At 33.4% G+C, this 22947-nt stretch overlaps 2 protein-coding genes across 3 annotated transcripts; one reads left to right on the plus strand and one right to left on the minus strand.

Annotated features, from left to right (window-relative positions):
- Positions 1 to 1218: 1218 nt before the first annotated feature.
- Positions 1219 to 2856, minus strand: LOC139891793 (pentatricopeptide repeat-containing protein At5g59600-like). Its single transcript, XM_071874787.1, has one exon. The coding sequence runs from the start codon at positions 2854 to 2856 to the stop codon at positions 1252 to 1254; it is 1605 nt and encodes a 534-aa protein (XP_071730888.1). The 3' UTR covers positions 1219 to 1251.
- Positions 2857 to 15833: 12977 nt separating this feature from the next.
- LOC139891794 (uncharacterized) lies at positions 15834 to 21514 on the plus strand. Of its 2 annotated transcripts, none has more exons than XM_071874789.1 (11): positions 15834 to 16110; positions 18141 to 18257; positions 18488 to 18588; positions 18689 to 18894; positions 19011 to 19292; positions 19503 to 19561; positions 19649 to 19685; positions 19796 to 19867; positions 19993 to 20143; positions 20484 to 20618; positions 20787 to 21514. In XM_071874789.1, the coding sequence occupies exons 2-11, from the start codon at positions 18152 to 18154 to the stop codon at positions 21222 to 21224; spliced, it is 1587 nt and encodes a 528-aa protein (XP_071730890.1). In that variant the 5' UTR covers positions 15834 to 16110; positions 18141 to 18151; the 3' UTR covers positions 21225 to 21514. The 2 variants fall into 2 exon arrangements, with proteins under 2 accessions (XP_071730890.1, XP_071730889.1); XM_071874788.1 differs by having other exon boundaries at positions 15835 to 16110; positions 18485 to 18588.
- The last annotated feature ends 1433 nt before the right edge of the window (positions 21515 to 22947 follow it).

The following is a 22947-nucleotide window of genomic DNA, read 5'->3' on the forward strand; positions in this document are numbered from 1 at the left end:
TTAACCACCCGTTGCGATCATCTCCCGTTTTGACTATGCCGATGCAGCGATAAACCCCGCCCCCATCGCTGCCCGGGAGGAAACCTTGAAACCGATCCAAGGGCACGGCCAAGTAAAACCCCCTCCCCTTTACCCCCCCAAACAATATGGGAAAGGTGCCATGGGTGGATACTTCATGGCAGGGATGAAATTGTGTTTTTATTATGTCGCCAACGGGGGTCGAACTCCTGACCTCCCCTAAAGGAGGCAGGCCACCAACCGCTGGACCACATCACAATTTCTTATCACCTCCACTGTTGCTCATATTATTTCTACTATCTTCAAACAAAACACCTCTACTGTTAACCTTATTGCCTATTTTGTTTTTGGTTTTATCAAAACCCACTGAATAAACCTCACTCAAAACAAAGCAACCTTCATTACCAACATGCATAGAATCAACATTACAAACAGAAGAATTAACTTGCTCAGTCACGAATTGTTGCTCAACACCACCAACACTATTGCCGATCTCAATCTGCACAGTCCCGAATTCCATATTTGCTCCACTTGTTGCCAACGTATTTGGTCATTTAATTCCTCTGATTCAACAGCAGCATGACAATGATGAGATAAAGCTTCACGCAAGTAGAATTTTTTGGGGGGTTTTAACCGGTGACAGCAGTAACTACCAATCCTAGATCCGCCACTGTTAATGGTCCGTTTTCTTTCATGCTAACTACTGAGAATCTTGATAGTAAATACCCTTTACAATATGAATGAGGACTGTCAGAATAGTATTGGGAAATCATTGATCTTATTTGCATAGTGGGTTGTACCTTATTCTTCAATTGAGTTTGTAACGATTAAATGGTTTTCATACATTTATTTTCATTATCTGCTTATTGATATTGTGCAACGTTCATCACTTTGTGTAAGCAGGCACAGCCTTACAATGGCTTCTGGCTATTGCACAAACTGTAGGAACAATTCCAGATGCACATCCCATTTCAAGATCAACACTAGCTTTTAATTTTCCATTACACTCTGATAGTTTATTAGAAGTTGATCAAGACATGCTCAAATGTTAAAACTTCAAATCCACATTTTTAACTTAAACGAACTAGGAGGTTTTATTCATACCGAATTCTACTTTAATAGACGCATGTTGTTAATTTCATCTGTAAGAAATAGCAAACCGTTTTATGATATGAATGAATTTAATAAATAACAACAACAAAATCTAAGGACGCCACATCATATTCAAAAGAATTATACATTTTTAACAACAGAACTGAATCCAAATTGCTTATGAATACTTTGTAACTTCATTATATTTCTCAACCTCTCAACTTTTGCCCACTCTCCTTCACCAGCATAAATATTAGACAGAGTAACGAACCCTCCAGGTCTCTTAAACTCCATCTTTATCACATTAGCCATTTTTTTAGCCAAATCTGACCTATTATAAACCACACACCCGTTTAAGAACGCACCAAGCATTGAATCAGTCACTTTTGTATTCAACTCTTGCAACAAATCGTACGCTTCTTCAATCTTCCCAGAACGACAAAGAATATCAATAACACAAGCATAATGCTCTACTCTTATCTCAACCCGTTGACTTTCTCTCATTGACTTAAATATAGTCAAACCTTTGTTTACCAACCCACTATGACTACAAGAAGCAAGAACACATGTCAATGTCACTTGATTTGGCTTTATTTTTTCTTCTTCCATTTTGTCTAACAAATCAATGGCGGAATCAGCCATCCCGTGTTTTCCATAACATCCGATCATTGAATTCCATGAAGCTATGTTTTTGGACGGTATGGTGTCAAACACGTTTCTTGCATGATTCACACATCCACATTTTGAGTACATATCGATAAGTGCACTAGCAACAAATACATTGTCATACATATCTGTTCTACAGATTAATCCGTGAATTTCTCTCCCGCTATTAACCGATCCAATGGATCCAATTGCAGGGAGTAAACCAGTGATGGTCACCGGGTTGGGATTAACCCCAGCTACCAACATGTCTCTAAATATTTCTACTGCTTTAATAGTTTGTTGACTTTGTACAAAACCAGAAACAATAGCATTCCAAGTAACTACATCAGGAACTAAACCAGCGTGCCTCATTTCAGTAAACAAAGTTAACGCTCCATCACAATCACCAATTTTAGCAAACCCCGTAATCAATGCATTCCAAGTGAACTCATTAGGTTCCAATCCTTTTAATTTCATCCTTTGAAACAACACTAATGATTCCTGGACCCATCCAGCGTTAGAATATGCAGAAATCATATTCGTACAAGACACGACATCTGGTTCAGGCATTTTATCGAACAGTTTACGTGCGTAAAATACATACCCACATTTACAATACATATCAATCAAACCATTTACAAATTGTGGATCAAATTGCAGCCCCAATTTATAAATCACACAGTGAACCGATTTACCTTTGTTTATATCCCTTAAACCAACACAACATTTTAATAAAAACAAAAAAGTAAAAGTATTAGGAACACAAACTCTTGATTTCTGAAGTAAAGTAAAGAACTTTATAGCTTCTTTGAAATACCCATTAAATGTTAAAGCTGAAATCATCCAATTGTATGCAAAAACATTTAAATTAGGAGTGATTTGGAACATTGAATTAGCAGAAGTGAAACAGCCACAGCTTGCGTAGACACCCACTAATTTTGAATGTAGGGAGAATGAGTTCATGTCAATGCCTGACGTTAGAATTAACGCATGAATTTGTTTGCATGGTGTTAAGGATTTTGATTTCAAACATTTTTGAAGTACAGTGGCAACATACTGTGAAGAAAATGGGGCATTATTTGAGATAAACGGGTATTTCATGCTATTGAATAAATTGGTCACAAGTTACCCGGGTTATAAGCTCGAAATGTTATGTTGTCACCACCGGTTATTATTTGGCCTAATATATCCGGGTCTGTAGTCTGTTGTGATAGTATTCTTTCTATTTTTTCTGTAAATTAATTTAATTTAATTTTCAATATAAATCTATCTATATCTATAGTTAATATTAAATTGCTATAATGATGAAATCACAATTAGTTATTTTTTTTATTGAAAAAAATAAAAAAGAAAATAGAAAAAAATTTAACTCACTTGAATGACATCATAAATTAATTTATTTTACAATTAAAATTTAATCTTACTATTAATTATGATTAAGATATAAATTAACAAAATAATATTTTTTTTTGGTAAGCAAAAAAACCCTCCTATGAACGAGCACATTGGCTCCACATAGAAGGTAAAACCTCGGGTAATCAAACCCCCCGAACAAACTCTCTTCATATTATCATCGAACCTTATGATAAAACAATCACATGATCATATGCACAAACTTTAAAACAAATTCTATAATATTCTACAAAATACTCAATGAACAAATGTACAAATTTTAAAGCATATCGTACAACTTTCATATAATAATTGTATTTTAATTTTTTTTTTCAAAAGGCATTTGTTATTAGTAATAATTATTATTAAAAATATAAATACTCTATTTTTAAGCAAATTTTATTATTATTATTATTATTAATTATTATTATTATTATTATTATTATAATTATAATAATTATAATTATTATTATAACATTAATATTCAAATATGGATTTTCTATTACATGCGAAAATATATGTCTCTATATGTTTGTAAAAACAACGACAAGTTTCTTAGTCGGAATCCGTGATTTTACGGGTCATTAAACTAAACGATTTTGGCATTTACATTCACTTAGTTCCTAAAACATATTATTAAACTGTTTCGTTTAACCAAACCCGTGATTTCACGGACCATTTCACTAGTATGTAATGTATATAGGAATATTGTAATTGACCTATCCTCTTGAATAGGTTTCGATCTAAAGCATGTCGCATATCTTTCACCTACAATTCATTCATCACATTCCAAAATCGATAACTTTATATAAAAATTGATAACATTCAAATTATCCCTATTATCTAAAACACATACAAGTTACGAATAGTAACATTTTCCACACTAAACGTTTGTACACTTCGCTTTATATGTTGTACACACAAGGTTGCCTCACTAAAATATGACAACCTTCTAAAACTACAAGGGCTAAACCGCAAATTTTTTTGGCCAAAAAATAAATATCATAATGAACCAATAAGGGTCCAACATAAAACTACAAGGGGCTAAACGGTAACTTCTCTATATTTTCGTAAAAAACCCCACTATCTAAATCTTTGACGTGCTATATCTTTTCGCTGGACTCAAGTTATGTTTCACCGAAATCACCGTTAAACCGAAATCATTTTACGAACTAAACACATTAAATTACATTCAAAACGGAGCCCCCGACGTAAGGCGAGGGCTCCTAAACTAGTTCCAATCTAAAACTGTGGTGGCATTGAACAAAGCTCACAGTTGAGTCTTGGGGGGCATTTAATATTAATACGTAGTAATATCTTTCACCAACTCAGTTACTTTCAGTATCTTCCCCAACTAGAAGACGATCAATCACTTGCTTATAATGTAACTTCAATAACCTTCTTTGCCTCTTTTCAATATCCTCATTTTGCATAACCATTCATTGGCAGTTCTAATCTCTCTTGGGTCATTGACTCATTGAACTACAAATGGTGCCTTTTGTTATCCTTTCTGTCAACCGTACTTGAAGTCATGGTCATGGTAAAATTTTAGGGAAAATAATAAAAAAGACGAGAACGTAAGACACTAACCTTGAAGTGGCAAAGATGAAACCTAAAAGCTTTAAAAGTATGTTACGGAGAAGAAGATGATGAAATCGCACACAAGATAAAAGATAAAAATTTGTAAAAAATAAAATAAATATATGGAGTATTTAATGGATCAGAGAAAACACGTAAATGATTCAGATGAGGAAACGTGGATAGTTAAGATTAACAAGAAGTTTTTCTCAAAGAAAATTCGAAATTCAAATTTTTTTTTTTTTAAATGAAACGTTTTAAACGGTCTAATCAACCGCCAAAAGTCATTATTAGTAATCAAATCAGCTCAATAAAAAACGACGCCCAGATCCTTTTCCAAGACAAGAATACTTTGTTTCTTTTTTATAGTTTAAAATGTCTTTGTTTTTACAAAATCAAGGCATCACACTCGGGGGACTTAAGGGTGTGCCCTATGGTTTACGAGAATGAAATGATCAATATAAGCTGAAAAATCTCTTATAAGACATAACAAATAGCATCATCAAAAATTTTGATATATAGGCGTTCAACGTACTTCGGCTAGAAATCATTTTAAAGTATAAAACAGGCTGCCCACCATCTTGCATAATCCCTGCAGGCAGCTTTCTATGCCTAAGACCTAAAGAAAACACGTGAGCAGTACATATGCTACGTGAGCGTAAAGCTTAAAGTCGGTTACACACTTTTCGCTTAAAGTAATCACTAATAGCATGACATATGTATCTCCGAACATTCTGGAGCTTTCACGCCTATTAATAGGCCACATGGGCCATCACTTTTTGGATATTTGAACTTGTGACAGAGAACACACTTTCTCTTTCACACGGTACTTTCTCACTCTAGAACTTGAAGACTTAGCCGCAAAGCGCCAGACATACCAACTCACATTTTGGCTCTGCAAGATTGATTAAGCCACACCACGAAACTCTGGCCGTGATCCGGGTCTGTAGGGTTCTTTCCCGAGGGTAAACATCAATCAGAAATCTACCTTATCACGCTTAGTTCTAGACATGTACTGATACTTGTAGCCGCTGGCCGGAAATAGGTATCAACAATAACCCTTTATGTATTGACCTTTCAATGCATTTGGACAATTTTTCAATTCCAGTGCATATAGTCCATACTCCCGAGCCCCGTAAAACCATGTTGTTCTTCGTGTGCACTAAATAAAAATACAATATCTTGTGCATTGAGTTTGCTGAATACTTAGGACGGTATAACTCAACAATACACTTATAGAAACTATTTAAACAGTTAATCGAAGTTGTCTCGCTAATCTGTAAGTATTCATCAAACATTTATGCGGATGAGCCTTGCGCCAAATGGCGTAAGACGGATGTACAATTTTGAAGTGTACTCAAAGATTGCCAATCGGTCGCATCGTAAGTTTCTTTTAAAAAATTAAAGTGCTTGGAAATTGATTCCCCATAAAACTTATATATACCTTGTGTGATTCGGAGAAACAACTAGCAGCACAAATGAAAACGTCTTCGAAAGATCTTCGATTGATACTTATGCGCCTCCGAAAAATAATTCTCCCATAATCGATGAGCTGCAATTTCATTCTCTCAGTAATGTAGAGTCATGTATGCGATGTTCGTAGTTGCGAAAATTGACCAAAGTAATATTGAACGAAATCCGTTATAATTTCGTCTTCGGCTTTTGAATCAAAATTAAAATTGTTAACATATGTTTATGTAATAGATTAGTGGCGCACGATTTTATCTTTACTATGTAATGTATTTACTGTTTTACCATGGTGACAATGTAACTTTTGTAATTAGGGAGGTTGTCATATATAAACAACCTCCCCTCAACTATTGTAACTAGTTATCCATTTTGCACCTACAAACCTTATCTTATTCTCTCAAGTGTTCTTGCATAACTAATACCTCTAACCCACTAATCAATATACAAACCGGTCGATCTAGGCTTCTTTAGGGACTAACAATTGGTATCAGAGCGGGACTTGCTGTCTTGCTTGTAGATCCAAGGATTGAAGCATCTAGATTCGTGTTTTGAAGTGTTTGGTGTTCTTCGGTTTTGGTATCACGATTATCCTTTATTTGGTCACGGCTTTGCTTGTTATTTGTTAAGTATATTCGTTTTATCTGCTTGAAATCTGTCTAAAATGCTTAACAAGAACTGAAATCTTCATGCTCTAACTTAGATTAGTTTGTTTATTAAAGATCTATGCATGAAAATTTATATCAGGCTCTAATCTGTCATGATTATCTTATGTTGAAGCGAGTTTAACATGTTTTATTCCATGAAAACGTTATGTATGTCAAAATGGTATGAAACTCATGAAGCTTTCTGTTGATTTAGTGCTTAGTTCATGTATTTTGTTCATATTTCATGTTTAAATGTTCATGTTTCTGCTGCCATGTCTGAGTTGCTATGAATTTGTCACTTTATAACATGATTTAATCGAGACTTGCATTACAATGATCACTACATATGTGTTAAGGTTAATTAAAGGCCCTAAATTTACTTGATTCACTATTGTGTTGCCTTCAAATTCTGCTAAATCTGCATAAAATCATTCTATTTTCTTAAGTTTTCTCCCAGATCAGATGCTCGAAAACCCCTTCTGGGTTTGATTCTGCTCGAAAACCTCTCAGGGTTTCATCACAACAGTGAAACCCTAAGGTTTTTGCTCGAAAATCCTGATCATTGACCCACGTGTTTACTTCGTTTTGGCTCCAAAAGTTGGACTTTTGGTTAATACCCACCGATTTGCTTTTACCCGATAGTTTTTAGAAGTTAAAATGACTTGTCCTTGACATAATCCCTTGATTCATGTCATAAAGGACAAAGGACTTGTCCTTTTATGCATAAGCTTGTACTATTATGTAAGAAATCACGTGCATAGGTGTTCTCTCACTTATAAGTCAAACTATTTGAACTTAAAAAATCTGATTAAAGTGTTCTCAGTCAAAATTGCTCGAAAACAGTGAGAAAAGTGAGATTTTTGCTCGAAAACAGTGTGTAATTTGAGTCTTAGCTCAAAAATTGTGTCCTAAATTTAAAAGATTGTCTAAAAACAGTGGTTTTTACTGCCCGAAAACCTTGCACGAAAAGTCTCTTGCTACTCGAAATTCTTAGCTTTTGTCTCATAGTGCTCGAAAACTTAGCTGTTAGAAAACCTGGTTTTGCTCGAAAACCAACCTGTTTAGAAGGCTTGGTTTTTGTTTGAAACCCTAGTTGTCTGCTCAAAAAACTTAAGTGCTCTAGAACTAGGATAATGCTCAAATACCTTAGTTGCTCGAATACCTTTATTGCTCGAATACTTGGCCTGCCCAAAAAATAAGCTAGTGCTCAGTTATCTTGCCAGCTCGAAATCTAGGTGCTTACTCTCATATCTGCTTGAAGACTTTCCTTTCATAACTATATTATTGCTGCTCGAAAACACAATATGTTTCGAAATTTGGCTTTGCTCAAAAACCACTCTGTTCTTAAAAGTGATTTTACACCAAAACCCTAATTTCACTATCCAATTTTCTTGATTCCCCATCCTCAAAACTTCTTCTTAACAATATCTTGTTAAACCTCCTCTCTTTTGCACCACTCAGTTTACACTCTTAGTTAAGATGGCTACTGCAAACCGTGATGCTTTGGTCGTGGGCTCGGATACTCGTCCTCCCATGCTGTTCGAGGGATTGTTTGATGAATGGAAAGGAAGATTTGACAACTTCATCGATGGAAAGGGAGAACAAACCAAATACCTCTGGGAGTCATTTCTCAATGGACCTAAGATCTCACTTCATCCTGACACCGGCGTGGTTCTAAAACCCTATGAACTCCAGGGTGAAGAAGCCAAGAGAGCTCAAGCCGATATTGATTCCAGGTCCATTATCATGCAAGCTCTTCCTCATGACATGTACAAATCCATCAGCTCTCTAAAATCCGAAAAAGAACTTCTAGATGAAATCACTCATCAACAGGAAGGATACAGCCAATCCGACCAGACAAAACTTTACATTGCTCTCGCAATGTATGAGGATTACTTTCAGAAACCTGACGAACCTCTAAAGGACTGCTACATACATTTCTGTGAAGTCATTAATGAACTAAAAAAGGTTGAAGTGAAAAAGGAAAATCAAGAGCTGAACATGAAATTCCTGAAGAAACTAAATGCCACCTGGACACCATACGGAAACAACTTCCGTGCTTCCAAAAACACCAAGAAGTACAACATCCATGAAGTTGTAGGGAAACTAATGAATCATCAACCTGATGTTCTAGTCGTCCAAAACCCTAAATCCAACCTCACTGAAACCAGTGATCCAATGGCTCTGTTTGTTAACAAAAGCTCCACCAAAACCCCTTCCAACCGCTCCAACTCACACAAAGATAAACAAACCATTTCCTCTGATAGGACACATATTCTGATGTTGATGAAGAACATCAAGATCTCGTCAAGGCTGCCGTAATGTTCAGCAAGCAACTGAACCTCGGGAGATCATCTGGAGGTTTTAACAAAAACAACAACAATCGAACTTCATACAGCTCCTCATACTACAAAAAAACCCGAAACCTCAACCACTCAATAACGGGGTCCTGACAACAAGGACCTAGATAATGTTTGTTTCAACTGTGGTAAAACAGGTCACTTTGCACGAGAATGCAGACTACCCAAACGAAAGGATGCCGAGTACTACAAGAAAAAGATGTTACTCGCCCAAGATGCCGAAACACCATTGACCATAATTAACTTTGGTCGGTTGGTTGAGGATTTTCTTCTACTTAACCGTTTTATTATTTCCCCCACTGGTTCTATTTCTTCTTCCAGTTCCGATTCTTCTTCCGGTTCCGATTCTTCTTCCGGTTCTGACTCTTCTTCCTGTTCCTCTTCGGGAACTTGTGTATCAGTCCACGAATTATTCTAATTTACATTTGACTCTTCATTATTATTAGGTGAGTCAATGGGACTTGTTCTAGAAGTAGACATCTATCACATAATATCAAACATGTTAAGAGATTAATATATCACATAATATTCGCATGTTAAAAATATATAGTTTCCAACAAAATTTGTTAAGCAATCATTTTTCAAGTAAACACGGTCGAAGTCTAGACTCACTAATGCATCCTAACAAACTCGATAAGACACACTAATGCAAAATTCTGGTTCTCTAAGACCAACGCTCGGATACCAACTGAAATGTCCCGTTCTTATTGATTAAAAACGTTCCATATTAATTGATTTCGTTGCGAGGTTTTGACCTCTATATGAGACGTTTTTCAAAGACTGTATTCATTTTAAAACAAACCATAACCTTTATTTCATCAATAAAGGTTTAAAAAGCTTTACGTAGATTATCAAATAATGATAATCTAAAATATCCTGTTTACACACGACCATTACATAATGGTTTACAATACAAATATGTTACAACGAAATAAGTTTCTTGAATGCAGTTTTTACACAATATCATACAAGCATGGACTCCAAATCTCGTCCTTATTTAAGTATGCGACAGCGGAAGCTCTTAATAATCACCTGAGAATATACATGCTTAAAACGTTAACAAAAATGTTGGTGAGTTATAGGTTTAACCTATATATTATCAAATCATAATAATAGACCACAAGATTTCATATTTCAATACACATCCCATACATAGAGATAAAAAAATCATTCATATGGTGAACACCTGGTAACCGACATTAACAAGATGCATATATAAGAATATCCCCATCATTCCGGGACACCCTTCGGATATGATATAAATTTCGAAGTACTAAAGCATCTGGTACTTTGGATGGGGTTTGTTAGGCCCAATAGATCTATCTTTAGGATTCGCGTCAATTAGGGTGTCTGTTCCCTAATTCTTAGATTACCAGACTTAATAAAAAGGGGCATATTCGATTTTGATAATTCAACCATAGAATGTAGTTTCACGTACTTGTGTCTATTTTGTAAATCATTTATAAAACCTGCATGTATTCTCATCCCAAAAATATTAGATTTTAAAAGTGGGACTATAACTCACTTTCACAGATTTTTTACTTCGTCGGGAAGTAAGACTTTGCCACTGGTCGATTCACGAACCTATAACAAATATGTACATATATATCAAAATATGTTCAAAATATATTTACAATACTTTTAATAAATTTTGATGTTTTAAGTTTATTAAGTCAGCTGTCCTCGTTAGTAACCTACAACTAGTTGTCCACAGTTAGATGTACAGAAAAGAAATTGATATATATTATCTTGAATCAATCCACGACCCAGTGTATACATATCTCAGTATTGATCACAACTCAAACTATATATATTTTGAAATTAACCTCAACCCTGTATAGCTAACTCCAACATTCACATATAGAGTGTCTATGGTTGTTCCGAAATATATATAGATGTGTCGAAATGATAGGTCGAAACATTGTATACGTGTCTATGGTATCTCAAGATTACATAATATACAATACAAGTTGATTAAGTTATGGTTGGAATAGATTTGTTACCAATTTTCACGTAGCTAAAATGAGTAGTTTTTACCAATTTTGTTTTGCTCGCCATTTCTTCGTTTCTAATCCGTTTCGAGTGATTTAAGCGGCCACGGTTTCGTATTGAACTTGAATTTATGAAACTAAACAGAAAAGGTATAGGTTTATAGTCAGAAATACAAGTTACAAGTCGTTTTTGAAAGAGGTAGTCATTTCCGTCGAAAGAACGACATCTTGATGACTGTTTTGAAAAACATACTTTCACTTTGAGTTTAACCATGATTTTTGAATATGGTTTCATGTTCATAAGAAAAATCATTTTTCCAGAATTATAGCTTTTAAATCAAAGTTTTTAATAGTTTTTAATTATCCAAACCAAAACAGCCCCCGGTTGTAACTATGACGGCGTAAATCCGGTTTTATGGTGTTTATCGTGTTTCCGGGTTTTAAATCATTAAGTTAGCATATCATATAGATATAGATCATTTGTATAGTTGATTTTAAAAGTGTAGTTAGAAGGATTAACTTTATTTGCGAACAAGTTTAGAATTAACTAAACTATGTTCTAGTGATTACAAGTTTACCACTTCGAATATGATAGCTTTTTATGTATGAATCGAATGATGTTATGAACATCATTACTACCTTAAGTTCCTTGGATAAACCTACTGGAAAAGAGAAAAATGAATCTAGCTTCAACGGATCCTTGGATGGCTCGAAGTTCTTGAAGCAGAATCATGACACGAAAACAAGTTCAAGTAAGCTCATCACTTGAAATAAGATTGTTATAGTTATAGAAATTGAACCAAAGTTTGAGTATGATTATTACCTTGTATTAGAATGATAATCTACTGTAAGAAACAAAGATTTCTTGAGGTTGGATGATCACCTTACAAGATTGGAAGTAAGCTAGCAAACTTGGAAGTATTCTTGATTTTATGAAACTAGAACTTGTAGAATTTATGAAGAACACTTAGAACTTGAAGATATAACTTGAGAGAGATCAATTAGATGAAGAAAATTGAAGAATGAAAGTGTTTGTAGGTGTTTTTAGTCGTTGGTGTATGGATTAGATATAAAGGATATGTAATTTTATTTTCATGTAAATAAGTCATGAATGATTACTCATATTTTTGTAATTTTATGAGATATTTCATGCTAGTTGCTAAATGATGGTTCCCACATGTGTTAGGTGACTCACATGGGCTGCTAAGAGCTGATCATTGGAGTGTATATACCAATAGTACATACATCTAAAAGCTGTGTATTGTACGAGTACGAATACGGGTGCATACGAGTAGAATTGTTGATGAAACTGAACGAGGATGTAATTGTAAGCATTTTTGTTAAGTAGAAGTATTTTGATAAGTGTCTTGAAGTCTTTCAAAAGTGTATGAATACATATTAAAACACTACATGTATATACATTTTAACTGAGTCGTTAAGTCATCGTTAGTCGTTACATGTAAGTGTTGTTTTGAAACCTTTAGGTTAACGATCTTGTTAAATGTTGTTAACCCATTGTTTATTAAATCAAGTGAGATGATAAATTATTACATTATCATGATATCATGATGTATTAATATATCTTAATATGATATATATACATTAAATGTCGTTACAACGATAATCGTTACATATATGTCTCATTTCAAAATCATTAAGTTAGTAGTCTTGTTTTTACATATGTAGTTCATTGTTAATATACTTAATGATATGTTTACTTATCATAATATCATGTTAACTATATATATATCCATATATATGTCATCATATAGTTTTTACAAGTTTTAATTCGTGAATCACCGGTCAACTTGGGTGGTTAATTGTCTATATGAAACCTATTTCAATTAATCAAGTCTTAACAAGTTTGATTGCTTAACATGTTGGAAACACTTAATCATATAAATATCAATTTCATTTAATATATATATAAACATGGAAAAGTTCGGGTCACTACACCATATGACAATTAGCTTGTAGTAATTATTTAGTTACATTTTAGTTATTTAATTACTCTTTAGGTGGTTGATTATACGGATGAGTTTCTTTCATAGTTGCGCTTTATCTTGCCCGGTGCAATGTACAATCGACTTGTAGTAGGTAAATAAGTCTTCTGGAAGGTCTTTAAGCTTGATCTTAAGTGTACACAAGTCCCGTGGTCAGTCTCTAAAGCTCTTGTTGGCCGGATATGACTGTAGGACCTATTAGGTTTTAGTGTATGTTTCAGTGTGTGTAAGTCTTGTATGTTCTTAATCTCTTCAACCGGATGCATAAAGGATCTAAGTCATGGTTAGGTCTTCATAAATGAGCTTCAATTAAGTACTGGTAAGTCTGCTAGTCTTCTTGATCTTCCGAAGTAGTGTTTTAGAGTGATCTCTGAAATTAGGTTTTAGGAAACCCTAATTTGGGCTTTGCCTTGTTCTTTAGTTTACGCTTGTGGATTCGGACTCTAAGAGTTCTCCATGGATGTTTATGAGTCTGAAATACGTATTTTAAGGCTAAGTGGGTATAGTATACCTCTTGGATAGAAAAATTGCTAAAAACCTTGTTAAAAAACTCTATTTTGGCCTTATTTTGGCAATTATGCCTTTTGCCCTCTTAATATTATAATTTTTATGTTTTTGCATGTTTATAGATATTTTTTTGATATTAAGGTTAAAATATGGGTGATACCATTAGTAAAAACATGATCATTTTGAGTGATATCATTCTTTAGTTGAGCAAAGAATAAATAGTTGCCTATTTCTTCTTAACCTTTGACTGTCGAATTCGAATTCGATTATACTAATTGAGATGTGAGTTTTTGCAGAGAGCATCATGAGATGATCTAATCAACTTTGAATTTTTACTTTTCGGAATATGATACCGAATCGTTCCAGAGACCAAATCACCATAAGAGGATCATGAACGACGAACTTGATTTGATTCATCATGAATATGTTGTTGTTAAAGCTCTCTGATGAATCACGAAGTTTAGATTTCTATTAGTTAACGTTTTTCTAAGCTCAAATCATGTTGTTGATCATCAATTTGAAAAGTTCAATTTTAATGATGATGAATAATGAAGAACGTATGAATACAGTAGCATTTTTGACCTTGTAATCTAATTTTTTGAATATTAAATTGATTTAATGAAAGTGATATTCTATAATAGGATGTTTTTTTTGTGATTTGAAATGAGATTGTGTTTTGGAATTTGAGAAATTGATGTCCATTTTTCATAAAAATGGACGGATTATAAAAAACTGACGAATATGATACTCCAGATGTGTTTGTGTTTAGGTTAGCTGTTTTGATAATTTTGAATTTTCTAAAATTTTCGGTTGAAGGTATGAAGATCTTCACGAAGATATGAAGATCTTCATGAAGAACGTTTGAAGATATGCATATCTTCATGTTGAAGGTTTAAAAGTGTATGTGTTCGGGTGTGAAGATATGAAGGAACATTCATCGTATTCATGCGGATCTCTTTAGTTACCAAATGCTAGAGAACGTTTCATAAATGTGTAAATTTACTTCCACGCCTCTCTTGAACTCTTTACAAAGCTTGACTATTGTTAGTTTCTATGGAGTCCCTAGATCCTATATATAGCCCTCGTCTATAGGATCTTATAGGAACATGATTAGCTCATCTCGGAGTTCTAACACATCCATTTCTAGAATAGATGATGATTAAATGACTAATAAAACTTTAAAACATATGTAAATACAATGAAAAATCAGTAAATTGATGTGTTCATACCAAGTTATTTGAAAGGTCTCTAGGATTTTTCAAGAGGGATAAAGATGTGGATGATAATTCCTTCAAAGAGAAGATGATAAGAAGATATAAGATAGCAGAATTTGATGATGATGGCAATTTTTTGTGATGGTGATTGTGTTTGTTCTTTAATTTTTAAGATAAAATGAAGAAGAAATTTGTGTGTTTTTAAGATAGAATTTTGAGTAATTTGATAAGTTGTTTTGAATAAATGAGGGAATGGAGGGGTGGAGGGGAGCCGGCTAAAAGGATGGTATAAAGGGGTGTTTGGTTAAAAAAATTCAAGGTGAATAAGCACGATAACTAGTATACGTTTATCTCTAATTTTTTAGGCTTAAGTACATAGGCATTCCTAAATGATAAAGGTATTTCTAAGACTTAAGAGTGTATTAAAATGATACGTTATGTAATGACCTACATAAACCAAAATGATAATGATTTCATGTAATTTAATATAATAGATGAACAAATGATAAATGTTATGCTGAGAATCTCTTAAGATGTACGATTTAAACTAAAATATGAAGGATGAAGGTTCGGGTTGTTACATAAATTGACTAAAATACCCTCACATGAATGGCATGTGCTATCACTTAACATAGTTTTTTAACGGATGTTAGTCTCAGGAACTGTATGCAAAATAACTGCAAATTATGAGGATTGTCCATGCAATAATGATAGTTTAGGAACTGAGCCTGTATTCTGTGCGAATTACAGGGAGTGTTTGCGTAATATTGTCTTATAAATATGCAAAAGGAGAACAGGACGTCAAGTCAACAAACTGTATTTTGTTGAAAATTAAATATATAAGTTTGAGTGTTTGACCCGTGCCTTTTGAGGACTCATATCAACAATTTCCTGTTTAACGTTCTAGATATGTATGTATATATGTGTACACAAGCATAAATATTTTCTTCCTCACAGACCACACCATTTGAATTTTGGTTTACATATAGAGCCTTTTATTCATTTTAGTAAATTGTTTGTATTAAATCTATACAAAAAAGAAAAGTGATTGCTTCTGGGAAAGTGTTAATCAAGTATTAGAGATCATCATCATCATCTTCATCAATGTTTATCTGGTAATTCACAACCAGTTGATATATACCTACTTTTCCGGCCAACACTTAACGGCTGCCGGAAAATTCGTACTTTTCAATCCGGTGAGTTCAATTCTCTAAAGCTTAACATTTGATCTGTTATATATTTAAATATACGTGACATAACTCGCTTAGTAAGGTTGCTTGTTTTTACATCTCATCAAAAAAATAAAGGTGAAAGGTCTTTACTTGCTGTTAATTAGTAAAGTAATGGAGTAATACAATTTATACGTAATGGAGTAGTAATACAATTTGTACTATCGCAATAACTTGTGTTTGCTCTTTGCATCATTTTTTACTATTTGAATGCTTTCTTACTACTACAGTACTACCTCAGATCACCTAATTATCTATACATACCGTTTTTTCAAAACTTAACATAAGATTGATAATGATTAAAGAATATATATATATATATATATATATATATATATATATATATATATATATATATATATATATATATATATATATATATATACACCATGACCAACTAAAACAAGGCTTTTGTCAAAGTTGGGATGCATATGACTTTTTTTACCATATAGTGCACCTTTATAGGCTTTGCTTGCTTTTAAGTTTCTTTTTGTTTGTAAAAAATTGTTTATAGAAAGTTCCCAACCTGTTAATTGAAGAAGTTACCTCAATACTATTAGATCAATGACTCTGATTTCAGTTTATTTCCTATATTAGGTTTTATTATTAAAAATTAATTTATAAAATAAATGATTGATAGTAATAAACTAGAGTAAATATGAGGAGTTTAATTTAATGATATTATTGTTATTTTTAGAAGTGAAAAATTATTACATGGCTAATATAAATAGTACAAGTTGGTTTTTTCACTACTTTAGGAGTTCGACTCCGCTGGACTGCAACATTGTACTCAATGTTTTCCCTAACATGAAATATCCATCGAGAGTAGTTGTTGGAGGCGGGTTATACAGCTACGAGAGATGAACGCGTGAGTGGTTTAGTTCCCTGTGGAAGATCCCAAACTGATGTCTAAGAATAGTATAAGTTGGACATTTATATTTACGGAGAGAGTATTTGTAAGGCTAAGAGTGTTGCGATTTGAAACGATTATTTAATTATTGAGTTAACAAAATGTAATTAATCAGTAATTTTTTTTCGACAAAAGGTAATTACTTTATGTTTTGTTACGAGATATATAATGTAGTTTGAAAAAAAAAAAAAAAAAAAAAAACAAGTGCATGCATGTTTTATTAGAAACTTCGCTTTGATAAAGCAATCACAAACACACGGCCTCTAACTATCTCTAGAAAAATTAGTAATAAATTAATGCATGTTAACGACAACCCTTAGGGCTGTCGTTAGCATTTTCCTAAATTAATTTATAACAATACGATTTTCAACATACGGAGTCAAGCTTTAGTGGTTTTCACTTCATCTTTTATCTTTACTAATACTGTAATAATGTTAATTTATGCACACGTTCAACTTCATTCTGAAAAATCTAAACAACTTGTTTTAATAAATACTTGATAAATTCTACTAATTATATTCAAACTTGATATTAGTAATACTAGTACTAGACCTAATACCAAAGGTTATTTTTTTAATTTTTATTTTTGAACAGCATATAATTTCAAAGATTAATTTTTTTTTTTTCTTAAACGACAATTTTTTTAACATCAGTAGATTATTTATTTCAACGATCAGCATCATTATTTAGATAAATATATTTGATAAAACATATTACAAATACTGCATGGAAAATCTATTTGTAAATATGATTGATCAGACCTTTTGTATTGCATAATTACACAAAAATAAGAACAAATTTGACCATTAGATAAATGATGATAGCGATATGAAACACAATTATTATCAAATTAATAGATAAATCAAATAGCAACATATGTAATGACACATTTTAAGTTTTCTAAAATTGTATTATTCAAAAATATGTAGTTTAAAAACTTTCGTATATATTTTCCTCTTGAAATTAAGAACACGTACAACATTATGATAATATGAGCTCTTTTAATAATATATCTATGAGTTTTGTATTTTTATTTTAAAAAGGCTAAAATTAATACTTAAAAGTGATTTATGTTACAAAAATGCAGGACAAAAAAAAATGAGAGGCGGATGGAGCAGAATTTGGTTCATAATGCTACTACTACTACTTTTGGTTTCAAGGTTTTCTCATATTCAGGCACAACCTACTACCACTACTCAACAAGGTAATAAGCCCACACTCGTGACTCGTTTGTTATATCTTAGGACAAAAAGATACAAAGTGCATTATTTTAAGCTCATATTTGGTTCATCATATATACTATTTTAGCGCCCAAAATGCAATCTTACAACATTACAAGATACTTCATATACTTTCTTTTTTTAATCGCGTCAATGTCACATTAGCTTTCCACGTAATTTAATTTAACGTACAACCTGTTTTTTTGTGCAGTAGAAGTGAGGCAGTTATCAGATGACACGGTTAGGCCTGACCCCTTGGAAAACCTTAAAAAATACAAGGGAGGATATGACATTACCAATATTCATTACTGGAGTGTAAGAATTTTTTCACGACTCTTAGTTCATGTTTTTAACACTCTAAAAATTTAAATATTAAGTTCGGTATAACATTTTATATCTTGTAATGTCATTGCAGTCAACTGCATATACAGGAATAGCAGGATATGTAATGGGTGCCTTATGGCTCTTATGTGGCCTTGTATATGGAATATTCCTTTTGTCAACGCCCATTTGTTGCAAAACAAACAGGAAACTGGTAAAGAAACAAAAGAAACCAGCATCCCACAAGCAATATTACCTATGGCATATTATTCTTGCAGATTTTTTCACATTACTTGCCATGTAAGCTAGCCTAGCTTCTTCAATTCTATGCCATTTATTGCAAAACACACTGGGTGGGTTGTAATCTATTTATTACGAATACTGAGACATTTTTCTTGCATTGTTTATATATTCAGAGTTGGAACAGGGTTAGTACTTGGAGGGAATGCAAAATTTCATTCGAGGGCTGATAAGATAATAGATATCATCATTGATACAGCTGATGGTGCTTCAGAGACAATATATAATACAACTGGAGCAATGAAAATGACACAAACCAACTTACAAGGAACAAATGTTGAACCAAGCACCACACGCTTTCTTCAATCCACTTCTAGGCAGCTTAACTCTACAGCTAATGATATACAATATCAAGCTAGAAAGAATCGGCATAAGATTGATTTAGGTCTTCGTATTCTGTAAGTTTCATTTCATTTTCCCAACTACAGGTTGCAAAATGCCAAGTCATCAAATATATATATGTGATTAGAAAAGTTGTACGTAGTAAATGTCAATTTAATATTGTATAAGATTTGCATTCCCTAATTAAATGGTCTAACTTCGACCTTTACTTATAATATATTATGTCTGTTCATGTTGCTAACAGCGATATTTAATGATGATTGCAGGTACATTGTAAGTAGTGTCATCTTCGCACTGAATTTGGTTGCTGTGATTGCCTTAACAGGTGTGCAGCAATATAGTGTGACCCCTTTTTTTTATCTTTTAGAATTCATAGTGTAAACTCATAACTCTCTCTGGTTGTGTAATGCAGTTGTTGGAGTCATTAAACTAAGGCGAGCTCTTCACATGTAAGCCTAAAAAGACAACTCTGTTTTTTTTTTTTTTTTTTAATCAGACTCTTTAAAGAAATATAATCAACTTCCTCACATCAATTAATTTCTTATTGTAACGAATGCAGATTGATTGTGCTGTGTTGGTTAATCACCGTTCTCTGTTGGGTGTTCTTCGGGGCGTACTTTTTCTTATCAAGGTACAGTAATAAATAAAGTTTGTTTTCCCTTAATTTCACTTGGTAAAAGCTACTAGAAACTAGTAATTAAGCAAACAACAAATTAAGGACTAATAATATATGAGGGTTATAAATTATATATCCAGATTTGCGGGTGATACATGCACTGCCCTTGAAGATTTTCAACAAGATCCTTACAACAACAGCTTGAGTTCAATCCTTCCTTGTGATGAACTGCTTTCGGCAGAATCTGCCCTTACTGATGTCAGCGCCGGAGTTTTCAACCTAGTCACTCAGGTACTTACTACTACTATATTTCGTTTATTTACTACTCGTGTGTAACATGTTTCTAAACGGGTCGACTTTTATTACGGGTTGAAATGGCCCGACACTTCATCTCCGACTTTTTTTAATACTACTACTTAATGCTTGAAAATTCCTTAAGAAATATATTACCTTATCTAAACTTTAAATTTTAGAATTTTTTGGGATTAACTTTGTTGTTTGGGGCATTTCATACCTATTTGATTTGTTTGATATATAACACAACCCATTAATAAGTCAAAACAGTCACCTATACCAGATACTTGCAACAGATTATAACAAATTAATCAATTTTCGAAATTAAAAACTGCAGATTAATGCAAACATATCTCGAATACAACAAGATTCGTCTTTTGGAGTATGCAATCCGTTCTCAGGGCCACCAGAGTACAATTACCAGCCAAACAACTGCTCAGAGAATGATATTAAGATAGGCGACATCCCTGAGGTACTATATAATATACACATAACTTTAGCCAATACTTAAATTTATTTATCAATCAAATTCAAAAATAATGGTAAATTTTTTTTGCTTTTTTTTTTCCCCTTTATCTTCTCTCCTTTCAGTTTCTTTACATTAAGGTTTTTTTTTTTTTTTTTTTTTTTTTAATTGAAGCTGTTAAGATTGATCACTTGTGTGGACCCCGTGAACGGAGTATGCAACGGAGGTATTCCAATTTCAGGAAACGACTTCAGGACAGCGGTTGCATACACAAGTTCAATTCAAATTCTTTTAAACTCTTATCCAGGAATGGAAAGTCTCCTTCATTGTCAAACAGTGAAAGACGCTTTCTCTGAAATCGTTGAAAATCATTGCAAACCTGTAAAAAGAGATGTAAAGATTGTATGGGCCGGACTATTGTTCCTATCGATTGTAATGGTGTTTTTAGTTCTTACTTGGACCGTTGAGGCATACCTTGAACGTAACTATCGGTTTTCAGATGGATCAGTGAAGCCTCATCATCATGTTGATAGTGACAATATGATTATTGAATCTGGAAGAATAGAAGAAACAGAAAAAGATGGGGTAAATAGTCATCAACAGAAGGTTTGAAGGTGGCCATATATGCCTGCATGCATGCATCCTTGAAAGCAATCAAGAGATGATGAGATTACTAATTATAGAAAGATTAAGAGAAGAGAAAACATATAGAAATCTGGAAGGAAAAAAGAAGGTTATTTTGTTTCATTTTAATAGCTGATTGATTGATTGATATCTTCTTTAGTTTGATATATACAATACTATAGAATCGATTAGTGAGGCAATATGGGGACAAACCCCAAATAGTCATGTATTGAGAAAGCAACTACAAATTCCTTTATATTCAAATTTATATTTTGTTTCTTCTGATAGCATTACATCATTCATTTTAGTTTAACTAATAATTCTCTTATAATTAACAATTAAACTTGAGTAAATTTATGCTGATGGATTTTGTAATACAATACTATTAGAGAGACCAGTAGCGGAACTTGGAGATCGTAATATGGGGGCGAAAATAACAACTTCGGGGCGTATAGTGTAAAATAAATGTAACCCTAAAATCTATAAAACATTACACTAAAAATTTTCTCGCGGGTGGGGCGAGGGTACCCCTCCGGGTACCACTAAGTCCCCCCTCCCCTCGCAGTAGCGGCCGAATAACCATTCATTTTCACTTGGTCAATTCTATTTGGTGCTCAACTTTGCTTCAAAATCATTACTGTAGTAGGTGCCTGATAACCCTTCATATACACATGGCCCTAATAAACTCTTGCTCCTTTGAGTCCCTAAGGGTTTTAGTAGACAGTATTGGATAAGGATATTTGGTTTTGTTCAACAAATGTTAATTTGCTCCTTCAGGTTGAGGTGTGTTGCCTGTCTACAGTATTCACACTTTATCCACAAATCTCTTGCTTTTAACTACCATATACAATTAAAGGATGTCCATCAGTATGGTCAGGAAAGGATCTACTATGAGTCCAGTGGTGGTACGGAAATTTTTTTGAGTTTTTAACTAGCGACACCACTGAATAGTGTAAATTTTTTTGAGTGACACCATTGAAATAAAACATCTTTTTTTTTGCGAAAAAAACGAGAACTCATATGGAAACGAGACCGTTTTCCAAAGGAAAACGCCCTCAACAGAGAATACAAAAGAAACGGGGGGAACGGAAGCTTGCGCCTAGAAAGCAACCATCTAAAACAAAAGAACAATCTATAAACCAGCCTCCCCTAACTACCCGAAAAACTAAAAACAAACTAAACAATCCTAACCGGTCCAACATCCAAACTCAGCGATCTAAATAGAAATCAACAAACACAAAAAGAAAAACAAAGGAACTCGAGACCACCTCAAGATCTCAACCTCTAAGTCCTGCTCTTTTCAACTTATCATTTACTGTCTCTTTCAAAGTGTTCTTCCCGGATCGATTATGTATCTTATAAGATAACACATTGGTGGATCCATCACCCGGTGCACTCTCCTCGGCCAAACGTGTCATCATGACATCAAAAGCCGCAAAAGCCTCCTTGGACATATTTCTTATCCCGTTAACCGATGAACCACCGTCTCTTCCCTCAAGAGCACCCGTAAACAAGTTTTGGATCGCGTCCCCGCAATCCAAGTCATCGATGTGATCTCTAAGCTTAAAAGTTTCTTAAGTGGAAGCCTCATACACCTTCTTTCTACACCTCGGATTAGCTTCTCTAAATAAACTCCTTGGAACATCTTTATTCAAAACGTACCACGCTTTACAAAAACCTTCAAACGATGTACCTCGCAATCGCAATAACA

The sequence above is a fragment of the Rutidosis leptorrhynchoides genome, chromosome 2 (genome assembly GCF_046630445.1).
Source record: "Rutidosis leptorrhynchoides isolate AG116_Rl617_1_P2 chromosome 2, CSIRO_AGI_Rlap_v1, whole genome shotgun sequence".
Lineage (NCBI taxonomy): Eukaryota > Viridiplantae > Streptophyta > Magnoliopsida > Asterales > Asteraceae > Rutidosis > Rutidosis leptorrhynchoides.